This window comes from Prionailurus viverrinus, chromosome D3 (assembly GCF_022837055.1).
Source record: "Prionailurus viverrinus isolate Anna chromosome D3, UM_Priviv_1.0, whole genome shotgun sequence".
NCBI lineage: Eukaryota > Metazoa > Chordata > Mammalia > Carnivora > Felidae > Prionailurus > Prionailurus viverrinus.
Window position 1 is genome coordinate 22,830,530 of NC_062572.1, and position 15,551 is coordinate 22,846,080.

At 49.2% G+C, this 15,551-nt stretch overlaps 2 protein-coding genes across 5 annotated transcripts in view; one reads left to right on the forward strand and one right to left on the reverse strand.

Moving 5' to 3' along the window:
- Nucleotides 1-492: 492 nt before the first annotated feature.
- PIK3IP1 (phosphoinositide-3-kinase interacting protein 1) lies at nucleotides 493-12,290 on the forward strand. Of its 3 annotated transcripts, XM_047827252.1 has the most exons (7): nucleotides 493-814; nucleotides 1,700-1,720; nucleotides 1,841-1,960; nucleotides 2,047-2,166; nucleotides 3,120-3,320; nucleotides 3,418-3,496; nucleotides 10,585-12,290. In XM_047827252.1, exons 1-7 carry the CDS (start codon nucleotides 745-747, stop codon nucleotides 10,787-10,789), a joined length of 816 nt encoding a protein of 271 aa, XP_047683208.1. In that variant the 5' UTR covers nucleotides 493-744; the 3' UTR covers nucleotides 10,790-12,290. The 3 variants fall into 3 exon arrangements, with proteins under 3 accessions (XP_047683208.1, XP_047683207.1, XP_047683209.1); XM_047827251.1 differs by having other exon boundaries at nucleotides 1,700-1,960; XM_047827253.1 differs by lacking the exon at nucleotides 1,700-1,720 and having other exon boundaries at nucleotides 505-814.
- A 1,153-nt stretch (nucleotides 12,291-13,443) lies between these two features.
- The window catches only part of LIMK2 (LIM domain kinase 2), a 59,656-nt gene continuing 57,548 nt past the window's right edge, over nucleotides 13,444-15,551 (reverse strand). For both annotated transcript variants that reach the window (XM_047827247.1, XM_047827248.1), the window contains one exon: nucleotides 13,444-15,248. In XM_047827247.1, coding sequence (XP_047683203.1) covers nucleotides 15,104-15,248 — 145 coding nt within the window. In that variant the 3' untranslated portion in view covers nucleotides 13,444-15,103. The remainder of the gene's footprint in view (nucleotides 15,249-15,551) is intronic.

A 15,551-nucleotide genomic window follows, 5' to 3' on the forward strand; every position in this document is an offset into this window, starting at 1 on the left:
TAGACTATTAAATATAGCTGAGCAAATGTCCCAACGTTTGCCTAACATGTTTTAAACTAAAGAGGCCTCTTCTGTATACCTAATATGTATGACACTCCAAAAATATAAACAAAGGAAAGTGACTAATCTGACCCTGGCAATGTCATACTGTTTTTTTTTTTTTAAGTTCATAAAAACATATAAACCACAAAAGCCCTTTTTCTTTTCCTGGAATGAGTATAAAAAGTTACTTCCACCTAGATACTCTTTTTTGTGCCCCTTATGTGGTCTTGAATTCCTCCTACTAGTGTAGTTAGCACATTGTCCACCCTTGTGACTATAATTTCAAACCCTTCTCCCCACAGTGATGCCTCTTGACAGAGTTACTCTTTCTGTACTCACACAAATGGAAACAGAAGAGATGAAAAGCCCTGGGGATGCAGTCAGTGTAGGTCTCAAACTGATCTTCTGCTAAGCACAACCTGAACTCTGCCTCTCTCTTCTCTGGGGGGAGTTTCTCTCTTGGCTTAGTGATCTTGCCTGGCATAGGAGGCTTAGGACCCAGGGGGCGCCTTTCAGCCGAAAAACACCTCGCTGCAGCAAGCTGGCTGGGAAGCTCCCAGTTCTAAAGAGAGGCTGTTTACCAGAAGAGCATAACAAGGGCAGGTCTGACTGCAAGGCTGGGACTGGGAGGCAGAGCCGACGCCAAGGGGACCCCGGTTGGGCACTGGTTGGTCAGTCACCTGCAAGACGAAGGAGAGGAGGATGCTCTTGGCCTGGGTGAAAACATTCCTCATCGGCAACATGCTCCTAGCAGAAGCCTATGGATCTGGAGGTGAGATTACAATCTTCCTTCCTGCAGCAACTTAATCAAGTAGAAAGGGTAAAGCTCCCTATTTCCTAAGCATGGCCAGGCTACACAGAAAGATGATAGGAAATGAAGCTTTTAGCTGGTTTCTGTTGTCCTATGAAGGCTTTTTTTTTTTTTTTTTCTTTCTCCTTTCCCTGTCAGTGGCTTGCAGCTCCATATTTGCCATTAAGAACAAAGGCAAGTAGCCACTTTCTTTTTCTTTTTCCTTCTCTGGGGCTCATGAGTGGGTGGAATTTGGGGTTCATCTCCCCTACTAAGTCCTACTCTTTTCAGGGGCTTTGCACAGGGTGGTTAGGGCACAGGCCCTCCTTCCCCAGCGTCTTCCTGTGACTCTCCTGCTGAGGGGAGTGGGAGTTTGGAGTCACATCCAGGCAGCGATGAGGCAGGTTCCCTCCGTTTGAGGCTTTTGCCCGACCGAATTAAGGCTTTTGAAGAATTCTCTTGGGAGGGAGTGTTGCTTGTCCAAGTGTGGTCACATCCGTGAAAGGAATACCCGAGTTTATGTAACATGGAATTACAACACAGGGATGAATTTCAGGGCTGGCTGCCCCCCGACCCAAAACTCCGAACGTCTCCAAAAAGGAACCCGAACCCAGACCTCCCCCACACCCTCCTCTAAAGTGGCCACAAGTTCCAGAGTAACAACCCCTTGCACTTGTGCAGTGCTTTCTGGCTTGAAAGAAAGAAAGAAAAGGAAGGAAGGAAGGAAGGAAGGAAGGAAGGAAGGAAAGAAAAGAAAGAAAAATGAAATGAAATGAAATGCTAACAAGCTAACGTTGTCTGAGCAATGACTGAGGGCCGGGCACCAGCAAGGGGCTTTAGAAGCGATTTCTCTTCCTTCTCTTTCAGGCGTCACAACAACCCTTCAAGGCAGGTGGGGTTTTCCAAGTGAGGGCAGGGGGGCCCCGACGGGCCCAGCGTCGCCCAGCCGGGATAGACTCGGCTTCCCTTCCGGCCACTCAGTGTCCGGGGGGCTCCTCTTCATCACAGGTTGCTTCTGGGACAACGGCCACCTGTACCGGGCGGACCAGCCCTCCCCAGCGCCGGGCCTCCGATGCCTCAACTGGCTGGAGGCGCAGAGCGGCCTGGCATCTGCCCCTGCGTCGGGTGGTGAGTGTCCGCCCCGGGCGGCGGGCGGGCGGCGACCGCGGTCTGGGTCCTGGCCCCGTCCCATGGCGCCTTCTCTCCCTTCCCAGACACCGGCAACCACAGCTATTGCCGGAACCCGGACCAGGACCCGCGCGGGCCCTGGTGCTACGTCAGGGGCGAGGCCGGCGCTCCCGAGAAGTGGCCTTGCGAGGACCTGCACTGCCCAGGTACCCGCCCAGACCCCGAAGCCCTCAGGACCCCAAAGCCCCCAGCAAGTTAGGCAGCCTGGGAGCGGCCCTTACACCCGCTGCGCACGTGCGTCCGCGCGTCGCCGGTCAGCCCCGCCCCGCCCCCGCGCCACCCGATTGGCCAGGGCTGTCTCCAGGCCGCAGAGCCCAAAGCCCATTGGCCGCCGCCGCCTCTCTGAGTGAGCTCATCCTCCGCGAGCACCTTGTAAACAACCGTGGGAGGCGAGGCCCCACCCCTTGGCTGCGAGCTCCCTGCCTGGTGCGCAGCCTCAGGGAGCCCGCGGGACAGTAGTCGGGGTCTCAACGCCCTTAGGTAGCCCCTCCCTCAGCGTTTAGTGATAGTTTGGGGAGCATATGCTGTGTGTTAAGGCACTCTATTCACAGTCCCTCCTGGAAAGAAGCTGGTTGTGGGATCTGAGCCTCAGAGAAGTTTAGCGACGTATTCAGAGCAATGGCAGGGTCCAGATTTGACTCTGTTTCTCAGACTCCGGAACGAAGGCTTGTTGCTCCCGAGGCAGCAAGACCATTCTCTAGGGTTAGATTAAATGGGATATGTAAAGCATATAACATAGGGATTGGCAAGCAGTGTGGGCTCAGTAAATGTGAGCTGCTCACAGGGGTCGTGGATTGTTTCCTAGCGCAGAGGGGGACCCCCCTGGAGAAGATAGCAACTGAGGTGGGCCTTGGAAGATGGCAAGGATTCGAACAGATGAAGATGTGAGAGGCAGGAGAGGCTCTTTCTTATGTCCTTCCCCTCACATTTGCCTTGTCCCAACTGTAGTGTGACCCCATCAGACCTGGTCTTGCTCCTGGGGCAAGAATTGATTTCAGTATGTACAGACATTCTAAGGTAGACCCTCTCCCCCAACAGTTTCAGCTGTGGAGTTCACTCAGGCTACGCTAATGAGAGATATTTTACACTTCACCTCCAGAGACCACTTCCCAGTCCCCTCCAACCTTCACAACAGAAACTGAGGAGGCGTCTGAAGTGCCAAGTGGAGATGAGGTGCAGGTGTTCGCTCCTGCCAACGCCCTGCCTGCCCGGAGTGAGGCAGCAGCTGTGCAGCCAGTGATTGGGATCAGCCAGCGGGTGCGGGTGAACTCCAAGGAGAAAAAAGACCTGGGAACCCTGGGTACGATTGCCTCACCCATCCTTATGCGAATCATCAAGAAATATTTGCCGATGGGCTGGGGTGAGGCTAATGGGACCTTGTGTCCTGTCCTTGGCAGGCTATGTGCTGGGCATTACCATGATGGTGATCATCATCGCCATTGGAGCTGGCATCGTCTTGGGCTACACCTACAAGAGGTCAGTAGCTTCTCTTCTGGGCCCTCTGAAAGGATGGGAGGAAGGTACATAAAGTTGAATCAGACTTTTTTGTAGCATACATACCCAAAAAGGAAGTGAAGTATTAAAAGAGGAAAACAAGCTTAAGATGTACAGACTTGGTTCTAGTCTTTACCAGGTGACCTTAGAAAACCCCTTTCCTTTAGTGTCTTTACTCCTCACCCAAAAGCATTGTGAGGTAGGAGTTCTTGTTCCTCATTTTACAGATGAGGAAGCTTTCATCAGAGAGGTGAAGTGACTTGCCCAAGGTCACACTCCCTGGGAGTGGCAGAACCTAGATTCAAACCCAGCTCTTTTGATACCAAATTCTCTGCTGTCTAATCCAACATGCCTGGTATGGAAGCGAGTGGCACTGCAGAAATCAGTCTGGACATTCATTGCAGGGTCCCAGAGATTGAATTATTTCTGTGAGTTATAAAATTCTACTAGAAAAGGTTCCCAGCTACTCCTTTCACAGTTTGGGCTTGAATTTCCTGGTCCATAAGCAGGGATCTCCTATTTAGGACAGGAGGAAAAAAATGAGCTGGAGGATATAGAACCTGCTACTCATCACTACATATGAGAAAGCCAAAGAGGCTCCTCCTGGGAAACTCAGGGACCTGACCTGTGGCTGGGACAACAGGAGGAGGAATGCTCATTTTGAGAGGGCCCCTGAAATATCATGTGGAAAAGGCTCTCAAAGTCAGTGATGGGTGCATGATAAGCCAGAGTTGCATTCATTTTTACAGTGCTGGCTTGTTATGGGAAAATTATTTGCCGTTCTTGGCAAAATCAGGGGATTTGACTTCTAGCCCCGAGTGCTTTGATATGTCTCTTCTGAGGTCTGAGAAGGCTTCCTAAAAGGGATGTGACATGGTGGCCTGCATTTTCCAGTGGTAAGGGCTGTGAGTTCACAGCCCCAATGGATCACCCAGCATTAAATAAACCTGGGGTGTCCTTAGAGACAGTGTAGTCAGCCTCCTCATTTTACAGATGAAAAGGGTGAAATAGTGGGTAAGAATAACAACAACAACAACAAGAAGAAAGTGAACACTAACCATATGCCAGACCCTGCTTCAAGCAATTTGCATACTTTAATTCAGTTCACACAATCACCCTTATGGTATTATGGTTACCATAATTTAATTTAATTTAATTTTTTATGGTTACCTCACAATTTATCTTGTGAGGTAAATGCTGTTATTTACATGTTAGGAAACCAGTTTACATGTTAGGAAACAGAGGCAAGAGACGATACGTACCTTGCCTGAGGTCACACACCTAGCATTTGGTGGAACCAAGTCTTAGTCCTGTCACTAGCTGTGTGACTTTGGGCAAGTTGCTTCTATTTCCTACTGCAGAGCACTGCTGTAGCTAAGGCATGCGATTGCTTAGCTCAGTGTGTAGCAGATAGTAAGTGGTCAGTAAATAATAGTTGTTTTTTCTTTTCTGTAAAATGTGGGTACTGTACTAGCACTCTCTGAGCGCTTGTTTCTTCTCTGATTTTTTTTTTTAATTTTTTTTTTCAACATTTATTTATTTTTGGGACAGAGAGAGACAGAGCATGAACGGGGGAGGGGCAGAGAGAGAGGGAGACACAGAATCGGAAACAAGCTCCAGGCTCTGAGCCATCAGCCCAGAGCCTGACGCGGGGCTCGAACTCACGGACCGCGAGATCGTGACCTGGCTGAAGTCGGACGCTTAACCGACTGCGCCACCCAGGCGCCCCTCTTCTCTGATTTTCTATGATTCAGGGAGCAGAGGTTCAAAGAGAATAAGAATTGACCTAAGAGGGTCTCTTGACTTCCATTCCAAGGCTGTTGCCCTCAGTGGGATGATTAACATGGCAGGTCCAGGGACACCTGTTTGTTCATTCAGAGAGTTAGAGGAAATGATGTGGTAGCCTTGGCCTACAAGTCATAATCAGACCTAAACCTGTTGGCTGAGTTTAGCCTTTGAAATATTTCCTCTTAACTCAGCCACTGGATAGAGTATGGCTTTACTCCAATCTTGTGACGGTTTCCAGGCCTCCAGGTATTTGAACTGACTTAAATGTTCTTAATTCTGAGCTCAATTCTCATGTGCAATGAGGAAGCCAGGCCTTTTTTTCTTCTAAATTTGCTTCTTTAGGCTGTCATAGGACTGCCCTGAAGCCTAGCATTTACTATCCTGTAAACTCAGGGCAAGGCACCAAGTCACCAGACTCCCTGTCACTAACTACCGGTCCACCCCTTTCCTCAGCAAAAGTGCTCTGAGAACAGACTAGAACAGGAAACCGCATGTGGTCTAGAGGCAAGCTCTCAGCTCCCATCTCTCTCCAAAGTCAGAGAACAGAGTGTCCTGGAAAGAGCTGTTGTGTATAGGTTCGGTCATTCCTCTGCACCTCCGTTTCTTGACTATTGAATAGGGATATATGTCCCCTCCAGGCACCCATACCCACCCACCCAAGATTATCATAAGTATTAAATATAAGCAGTAGGACACCAATCATGTTAGATAATCATAATAGCAGCCAACATTTATTGCATGCTTTTTATTTTTATTTATTTTTATGTTTACTTATTTTTGAGAGAGAGAGAGAGAGAGAGACAGAGAGAGAGAGAGAGAGAGAGGCAGAGAGCGAGGGAGACACAGAATCCAAAGCAGGCTCCAGGCTCTGAGCTGTCAGCCCAGAGCCTGAAATGGGGCTTGAACCCATGAACCGTGAGATCATGACCTGAGCTGAAGTTGGACGCTTATCCGACTGAGCCATCCAGGCGCCTCTGTTGCATGATTTTTAAATAAATAGGGCCCTACTGAATGCTCTTCCCTGATCATCTGGCCCAAGTCTCATGACCACACTAGAAGGATCACTTTTTATACTGTTTTACAGTGAACTTCTGAGACCTAGAAGAGTTAAGTGCCACATCCGGGCTACACAGCCAGTAAGATGTGTGCAAGGATTAACAATATCTCCCAAAAGCTCAGCGAGGCTCAGCAGTGTCCTGCAAATTTGAATTGCAAAGGATATTAGGAAAAATGGAAACTTTCAAAATAAAATAGCTGGACTTATAAGTCAAAAGAACCAGGATCTAGTTCTGCAACTGCCATCAATTCTGGGTGCAACATTGGACAAGTAATTTACGTTCCTCATCTGTAAAAAGTGCAAAGGTAGGAGGTTGGATATGATGATCCTCTCAGCTCTAATATTTCCTAAAAAGGCAATTTTTACCTGTTGGTGGCTGCAGACAGTACTGGGTTCAAATCCTAGTTCTGCTGTTTGCTTAAATAAATGATTTAACCTTTCTGCATCTGCCTTCCCATCTCTAATCCTAATAGATACCATACAGGTTTGTTGTGAGGATGAAATTAGACAGTATAGTTGGACATAGGTTTTGTGTTCATAGCCTTAGCTGCCTTGAGGAACTTTTCCTGAGTAGCAGTGTGGTACACCACTGCTTTCAACTGGGCAAACAGTGAAAAGAATAATTGGAAGAAACTGTGTTGCCTGAAGAAAGTCTGGGGTGTCTCTGTCACTCCAAAGAGGATGTCAGATGTGGGCAGCAGCTCCATCCACGCTTGCTGTCTCTGGCCCTGGGGCAGTCATGGATAGAATTACTGCAACCCCTGAACTCTGTCAAAGACCACGAGGCTAATGGGATGGAGCTTTCCCCTGGCTGGGAAGGGCAAGCAGGAACCAGGCTTCCTCTCAGGGGAATAAGGATGGCAGGTGGGTGTGGGTGAGGGCTCAGCCTGTCGGGTCTTTGTCACGGTTGTCTAGGCTACAAGACTCAGCCAGCCAGTCTGCAGCTCCCTCTCCCTGCCCTAAGTGCACTGTCTGTGCTATCCAGAGGGAGCATTTATTTTCTGATAAAAAGGCAAGGGAAAAACTGTAAGTCAACACCACTCCACCCCTTTAGGAGGAGCTGAGTCAGTGAATAAACCTTTTGTTCTATCTTGGCTGCCAGACAACAGCCTGCCCCCTATCCCCACCACCCCCCCCCAAAAAAAAAAGGCATAAGAAGGGGCTGAGCTGTTTGATGGTCAGTGCAGCAGGCCTGGTGGCCTCAGATCTTAAAAGGAGCTGGGGACATCCTCTGCATCTCCAGGACTCATAGGCACCATTAACAGGAGGCCTGTGGGGTTGGGTGTGTTTTGAGGCTTGTAAATGGATGAGACTGTAATCCAGATGAATCCCAGCATCTCCTTCCTTTACCCTGACTGTTCTTCCAGTCCTGCTCTGCTCCATTAATATGAATTGATTTTTTCCCCCTAAAGACTTGTTTATGATGATGCATCCTGACCATTATCAACAGCTGGCCACAGCCAGATGCTTGGTAAAGGAGGTAGCTGAGGGGGGCACCTGGGTGGCTCAGTCAGTTAAGCATCCCACTCTTGATGTCAGCTCAGGTCACAATCTTGTGGTCATGGGATCAAGCCCTACATTGGGCTCCATGCTGAGTGTGGAGCCTCATTAGGATTCTCTCTACCTCTCTCTTTGCTCCTCCACCACGTGTGTGCACTCTCTCTCAAAATAATAAACTTAAAAAAAAAAAAAAAGGTAGGGGCGCCTGGGTGGCTCAGTTGGTTAAGTGTCCAACTTCAGCTCAGGTCATGATCTCACAATCCGTGAGTTTGAGCCCCGTGTCAGGCTCTGTGCTGACAGCTCAGAGCCTGGAGTCTGCTTTGGATTCTGTGTCTCCCTCTCTCTCTGCCCTTCCCCTGCACATGCTCTGTCTCTATCTCAAGAATAAATAAAAACATTAAAAAAAAAAAAGGTAGCTGAGGAAAGCAGGACAACTCCAAAGTCTCAGTTTGTCTATAAAATGTGGATAATACTATCTTGCAAAGTTAGTGTGGAAATGGTACGTGTATAAAGTGCATGGCATCCAGTAGGTGCATAGGTAGCTCTTCTCATCCTGGGTAATGGGAAGGTCATTTCCTCATACCTTAGTAGGCACTCCGGATGTATGAGTTCTCACTTTATCTCTTCCTTTAGCCCTTTAGAGTTTGAAATTCAGGCCCTGGCAAAGGAGACTTGCATACTCCACCTCTTTTGTTAATTGCCACTTGGCCTTCTGCTGGCTTGAGGGCTCCCTTAATAAAGTTAAACCCAGACCTACATAGGCAACCTTGAAGAATCTGGCCTTTTATTATGGAGGAAAGTGTTTCCTTCTGTAGTGGCAGCTGTAACTGATGAGCAGTGCCCAAGGGCAAAGTGAATCTTAGGCTGAGTGGGGATGCACTTGGTCCAGACAACTGTCTTCCCAGGTCCCTCCATTTCCTTTTTGGAGTGCTCTGGGGGTTATTCTGCTGCAGGAGTTGGTGGTGTCCAGTAGAGACAAATGATAAGGATGGGGCAAGTGCTCAGGGTTGCACATGCAAAAAACTCAGTCACCTAGGGTGACTCACAAATTTGTCTTCTGTGACCTTATGAGAATTAGGGAATCAGAGCACATCTCATATGAGGGATCATCTAGAATATCAGGGGCCTTGGAGGTTATCAAGTCCAACTCCTTGTTTTAAAAATGATAAAATTAAGGCCCAGAGAGGAGGGGAGTTGCTGAGGTCACATAAACAATAATTGCCTTGGCTGGTCAGTAGGAGTTTCCTTGGGAAACCATATTAAGATAACATTGCTTGGTGAGTCAAGTCATATTCAGGGAAAATCATAATAATCTCCTCTGTGAGTTTTACAGCAGTTCCAGTGTTTTCAAAATGCATTCACATTCATTGCTGTTTTGAGGCAGATACTGTCCCCCTTTCATAGATGAGGAAACCAAGACTCAGCAAGGCTGTTTTGCCAGGTGTCACACAGTCAAGGCTGAGCTGGTACTAGAATACAAGAAAACTGGTTGATTTAAAGACAGTTCTGAGGCACCTGTGCAGCCCCCAGGCCCCGCTGTTTTCTCAATACTGTTCTCCAGTCTCTGGAAACTTGTCATTGCACCTTATACCCTGATGAATATGTAATCCATCTGATCTCAGCTATCTTCCTGAGGTCTGAAGTAGGCTTTTTTTTCACCTAGTCATCCATCAGCTGTCAGTTTCAAGGCCTCTTTGGGGTGGGCTCCTTCCAGAAAGATTTCCCGTGACAGTTGAGCCCATGTTTCTAGTTGTGGCTTCAGAGTATGTTAGTGTGGACCCAGATCTGGGTCCTGGGTGCTGGTTGTGGTATGCAGTGTGTTAGGCACTCACCAAACCCTTCAGCCTGCAACAGGGGTAATCCAGGCCAGTGGGAAGGACCCTACATGTGCAGCCAGAAGACTGGGTTTGAGTTCCTGTGCCACTGTTTCTTTGGGGTGACTCTGATCGGTTCAGAACTTCTCTGAATATTAGTTGGAGTCCAGCAGACTTGGGTTTGAGCCCATTATGTTATTGGAGAATTCTTTCACTTCTCCGAGCTACTTCCTCATCTGTAAAATGAATGGTAAGACCTAATTCTTAGGGTTTGGCCAAGGATGAAGTGTGATAAGGTACACATCATCCTTAGCATGGAGTAAGCACTCCATTTGAGTAAAATGGGGCAACACCATGGCCTGAGTCATTAAGCACCCTGAAAATTCAAAGATGTGTGAACCTAAAGGTGTCTGATGGTCATTGTCTCATTGTTTCCCACTGACCTGAATAGCCCTCAGTCCCTTTTGCCCACTGTGTGGGCTAGGGACAGTCCTTATTTCCAGCCAGGGCTCACACCTTCCAGCACTTTAGGACAAGACAGCTGTCTCAGAACAGGTCAGTTTTCTGCACAACTTTATGGGTTAGGACTGAGATGGTTCTCTGGGTCTCTTGGAGCCCTGGGCTTAAAGAACAAAATCGTTATCTTAAGAGTCTCTCTTCTATACACTATCTTCATTGAGCCTGTCTGCAGCTGTGTGAGATTCAGGCTGCTACACACCCATTTTACAGATGAGGAAGCAGAGACCAGAGGTATAAGAACTTCATGTCAGGGCAAAATTGAAATCTTATACCTCAGCTACTGAATTGCTGACCATGGTTAGCCTCAGTCCCTGCCTGAGTGCAGCATTGCTATTTAGTGAGCAAAGCCATTCAGGAGGCACAGCCTCAATGCTTACCTCTTTTCCTGCCAGGGGGAAGGACCTGAAAGAGCAGCATGACCAGCGTGTGTGTGAGAGGGAGATGCAGCGAATCACCCTGCCCTTGTCTGCCTTCACCAATCCTACCTGTGAGATCGTGGATGAGAAGACTATTGTGGTCCACACCAACCAGACTCCAGTGGACCTTCAGGAGGGCAGTGCCCCTCTCATGGGCCAGGCAGGCACTCCTGGGGCCTGAGCTGCCAACAATGGGCAAGAGCCCATGCAGACACTGGTGCAGGACATCCTACTCTCCTTCAGCTGGGAGGATCTACACTTTTTGTTGTGGTTAAAATCCTCCCTCGACTTTTTGTTTTCTTAATTCTAAAACAGAAGCAGGTGGTGTGCTGAGGGCAAGTCTGGGTAGGGTCCTACCAATGCTCCTCCTCCATCCCTTGGAGCAGGGTTTTGCCTGTGGATGGAGACAGTGGCAGCCCCCAGAGCAATGCTGCTGACAAGGGCTTCCAAACATTGCTTGTGCCCTGGATCTGAACCAGGGACAGGCAAGGAGCTCCCCCAGGCTCCTCTGTGCTTTATTATCTAAGATGGCCTCAGTCTCCGCCTTTGTTCTCCGTGTGCTTGAGTGGCGCATACTGTTATCCATAGTTCGGGACAGACAGGTCAGGAGGCAGTATTTCAAAAATATAGTTTTTAAAATATTTGGGATGGAACTCCCTACTGACTTTGAGAACCAGAAATGAATTTGTACAAAAGTCAAAACTATGGGTTGAGAATGGGATCTAGGCTGGAGGCTCCTGGGGGGTGCTCCAGCTTGCTAGCAGTGATGTGCCTTGATAACTGTGGGCTGGCCCTGGGCCCAGGGACTCTTCCTGTTTTGAAAGGAAAGGAAGGGAAGAATCGCACTGAACATTCCACTTGGGAAGAAGGTAGAGAAGGATCTATGGCTGTCTTAGGCCACAGGACTCAAGGGAGACCTGGGGAACCCTAGACAGTTTGTTCAGGGTGGACATTGGCCTCTTTTCATTTTGCAGGGGTAAGACATCAGCCAACTAACCTATGGGAATTACACTGTGGGGCCTTGTGAGCTGCTTCTGAGAGGTTAACTCAGAAACTAAGCTCAGAGGCAAGGTAATAAAAGTGCTTCAGGGCTTGCCCCTGCAGTGGCTTGAGTTTGCAGGTGGCTCTGTGGCCTCCAGGCTAATGCATTCCTGTGAGGGTAGTATGGCTAGGCTCACAACCCCTAACTTGTAAAACAATCAGAACCGTTGGAAGGGACCTTAGGGTTCCTCAAGCCTTTTGGACAGGGACCCAGAGGGGGAAAGTGATGCCCAAGGTCATAGAGCATAGGCATGGCTGAGAGGAAAGTAACATTTCTCCACAGCACTGTGCTTCACTGAGCCAATGGCTCAGCAGGGCCTCCAAGTCCTGATGTCACACTTGGAGGCCTTAGCAGTGCTCCCTACCCAGAGCTTCCTTCCACTGCCCCATGTGGAAAGGGGGCTTAGAGGGGCCCATTCTCTTCAGCAGACTATTCCTGGGAGTGGTTTGCTGAGGGGCCTAGGCCTCATGGGTCCCTTGGTGTTAGTGATGCTGAAGAAAAGAACAGTACATTACTGGTTTCTACTTTTCTATAAAAGCATTTCTCTGTGTACATGTTTTATATACCTCATTCTGATACCTGCATATAAAGTGCAGTAAATTGCTCTGCATTTGACTTGTATAAATTAAAAAAACAAAAAGCTGTGTATCACCAAGTTTTTATGGGGTACAAGGACATTCCTCTGCTAAGCTGGAAGTTTTTAGTTACCTTGTCCATACCTGTGTGGCAAGCTCTGGCTTTCCCTCATTAACTCTGGCCCTGTGACTGGGAGATGGCAAGTGAGTGGTGTGTTAACTGTTGCCTCTGTTCTGTCATCACCAAGAATCATTCAGGTTGAAGCTGCAGGAAAGATGGGTATGCTGGTTTGGTCACTGCAAATCCTCTCCCCTTCACCATTTTTCCCAAGATGGAGGTAGTTAAAATGAACATCCAGGCAGCCGTTGGCAGGGGCTGGAGACAGGTGTGATTGGTGGTGCTGCAGCAGCAAAAGGGAAGGATGGATGTGCAGAGGAGGCTGGGTCCTTGGGATGCAGGAAGCAGCTCTGAGCAGAGAAAGGCCCCTGGGGATGGTGAGGGAGGGGGGTGGGGTGGGGTGAGGGGAGTGGAGGGGAACTCCTAGAGCTCTAGAAGAAGTTACCAACAGGACTTTCAGCACAAGATTTCAACAGCATGTTCTCTGCCTCTAGGAATACCCAGGGTGATCTCTGTCCATGCCTAGACATTGCTCTGTAGTTCTACAAATAAGGGGCACCCTAGAATATCAGTTTTGCCAGGAATTGGAGTCTGTCCTTAAGTTGAACTTAAGGGTATATGGATTTATACTGTGTCCAGGATCCCACTAGGCAGATAATATCCTGCCCAATGCTTCACATCTCCCATGTGTAGAAGAATAGGTCTTCTCTCAAGCATTTATAGGAAAACACAAGGTGTGGAGGTGACTTGCATTCATTTCTTCCCTTTATGAAGGTGGCACCCAACCCTGCAGGGAGGATATCCAGGCTTATAGGAGTGTACATGCATCAGAGAGTGGAAGTATATGGCCCCAAGGGAAGCACTTGGCTGGGAGGTCAGAGTCAGACCTGCTTGAAGGACTGGGTTGCCTCAGGTGGGATGTGCATGTTCTCTGGAGCAGGTTAGTATCTATATAAGAGGGGATTAGAGTTGGGGTGTATGTGAGAACTCCTGCTATGGGGAGTCACAGGGCGGGGCCTGAAAGTGGCCAGCAGACCCTCCACATGTACCCTCCTGCTGAGCCAAGCCCCAAGTCACTTTCTCACTCTCTGTATCATCAGTTATGTTAACTGCTCAATTTATTTGGTCTGTTCAACGGCCCATCGTGGGCCCACCACTCCCATGCTTGCTGGGGACAACTGAGGCACAACCAGCCACAAAATGCTGACTTAGGGCTGCTGGGAGCCAGGGCTCAATCCTACAGCAAGCTTGCACACTCCACACATTACATATGGTCTATATAGCAGGTAAACTCTGTCCAGAGATGACATCTAATCCCACAATTTATCAGGTCTATGTACAGTATTTCACATATCACCCAACAGATACAGCAACAAAATAGTTTTAACATCAACCACTCTCCTGGATCACTCCCTACCACCACCTCCCCCATCCCCAAAACAACCACCACACATTGCAGTAACGTCCCAAACCCATTTCCAATTTGTTAAATATGGTGCAAGCTCACAGGAGGCAAATCTATTTGTGTTGAAGAGTCCCTGGAGCTCTGGAAGCCAAGGTGGAGGGTGCCTCTGGGGCTTTTCAGCACCCATCAGCTGTGTCAGGAAGATACAGCCAGGAGCTAGTGAGCTGGGCCAACAAACAAGGGAGGTAGAAGCCAGAAAGGCCAGCTCAGGGAGTGGTCTCCTCCAGCATCCCAGCTCTGGAGCTCTGCCACCACCTCTTCCTGCCTAGGTTGCTGCCTGGACCAGGCATAGTGAAGAGTGAGCAGTGGTTGCCACAAGGACAAGACCAAGAGACTGCTGAGATTCCCACTCCCTTGGCTCATACACTGAGCCTGTGGCAAGCCACACAATCCTCTAGAACCCATCTAACACTAAGCTAAATGTCCTGGGCTTCTGACAGAGGTGCCCACCAGGCTATGAATGACAGCAGCCAGGATATGGGCTTTCTAGAAGACAGGGCCCCTTTCTAGCCCCTAGTCTCTTCCTGCACTTGTGGGTGAGTGCTTGTTGTAGGCAGAAAAGCCCAGGAGCTCTCAGCAAGAGCGGTAGTTTGTGAACATGAGGCGGAAGCTCCCCCTCACACTGATGTGGCCCCTAGGCCTGGGAGATGAGTAGAAACTAGCCCTTCCCTGACTCCTGGCCAGTTCCACCACAAACTAAGGAACTCTTCAAGACCTACTCCCTCAACTCTTGCCCCACAGGGGGGCGGGGCATGGGGTGGAAGGGGGGTAGCACCACTGTCATTTCACATCCTTGGATAGCCACCTGGCCACCAGTCTCTCTCTCATCCACACTCCCCCTTAAAGTCCTCCTGTATCCAGTGCGACCAGAGACTTCAGAGCCCACAGGCAGGTTCACCCTGGAATCCTGCCCAGCAGGTCCAGGTCACACTGATTAGTGTAAGCAACAGCCTCCCAGAATCACACTGCCAGGGAGCTCCCGAGTGGTCATCAGTAACAGATTCCCCCAGCCCATGGGCCAGGCTTTTCTTTTTCTTTTCTTTTTTTTTTTTTTTCTTCACAGCTTTCAGGTGAGTGTTGGATTTACAGACAGTAACCAGAACCCCAAACCTGTGATGTGTTTCCTGGTGCTGCACCCGCTGGCCTCCTGGGGAGGTAGTAGGGATGGCTTGTTCTGCTTCTGAATAAGCCGCCAATCCACAGGAAGCCCAGACGGCCCTGCCCACAGCAGAGATGGGGCGCAGAGGGGGCAATGGTGGCTGCAGAACGCCCCCCTGCAGGGGGCTGGGCCAAGGTTAGGGAGGTGAGTCCCGGGTCAGGCCATACTGCATGCTCACAGTGTGGTCCAGCTCTTCCAGCTCTGCAGGCAGTGGGATGCCCAGCTCCCCCAGATACAGGGAGAGAGCCTCAAAGGAGTCCTCCAGTTTTGAGAATGCCGGTCTAGAAAGAAAAGGGGCGAGTTGGAGGCAGGTGAGACACGGACAGGGCCACGGGGTGGTGTGAAAAGCACCCAGGCCTGCATCTCAACCACTTCCTAGTTGTGTGACCTTGGGCAAGCCCCTTAACCTGTGCCTCTGCAGGAAATGGGGATATAATGTTACTGCTATTGTGTAGAGTTGTTGTGAAGATGGGAGATAATACTGTGATAAGGCTGGACTTGCTCAAAGGGGTAGCTTAAAAAAAGAAAGTCCAGGAGAAAAAAAGCTCCTCTCATGTCTTGGAGAAAATGCAATAATTTTAAGT

Bases quoted from the DNA above. Each gene is read 5' to 3' on its own strand.
- PIK3IP1 (XM_047827251.1), top strand. From the start codon at position 745: ATGCTCTTGGCCTGGGTGAAAACATTCCTCATCGGCAACATGCTCCTA. The intron at 3,321-3,417 runs GTACGATTGCCT...TGTCCTTGGCAG, and splicing joins AAAAGACCTGGGAACCCTGG to GCTATGTGCTGGGCATTACC. The intron at 3,497-10,584 runs GTCAGTAGCTTC...TTTTCCTGCCAG, and splicing joins TTGGGCTACACCTACAAGAG to GGGGAAGGACCTGAAAGAGC.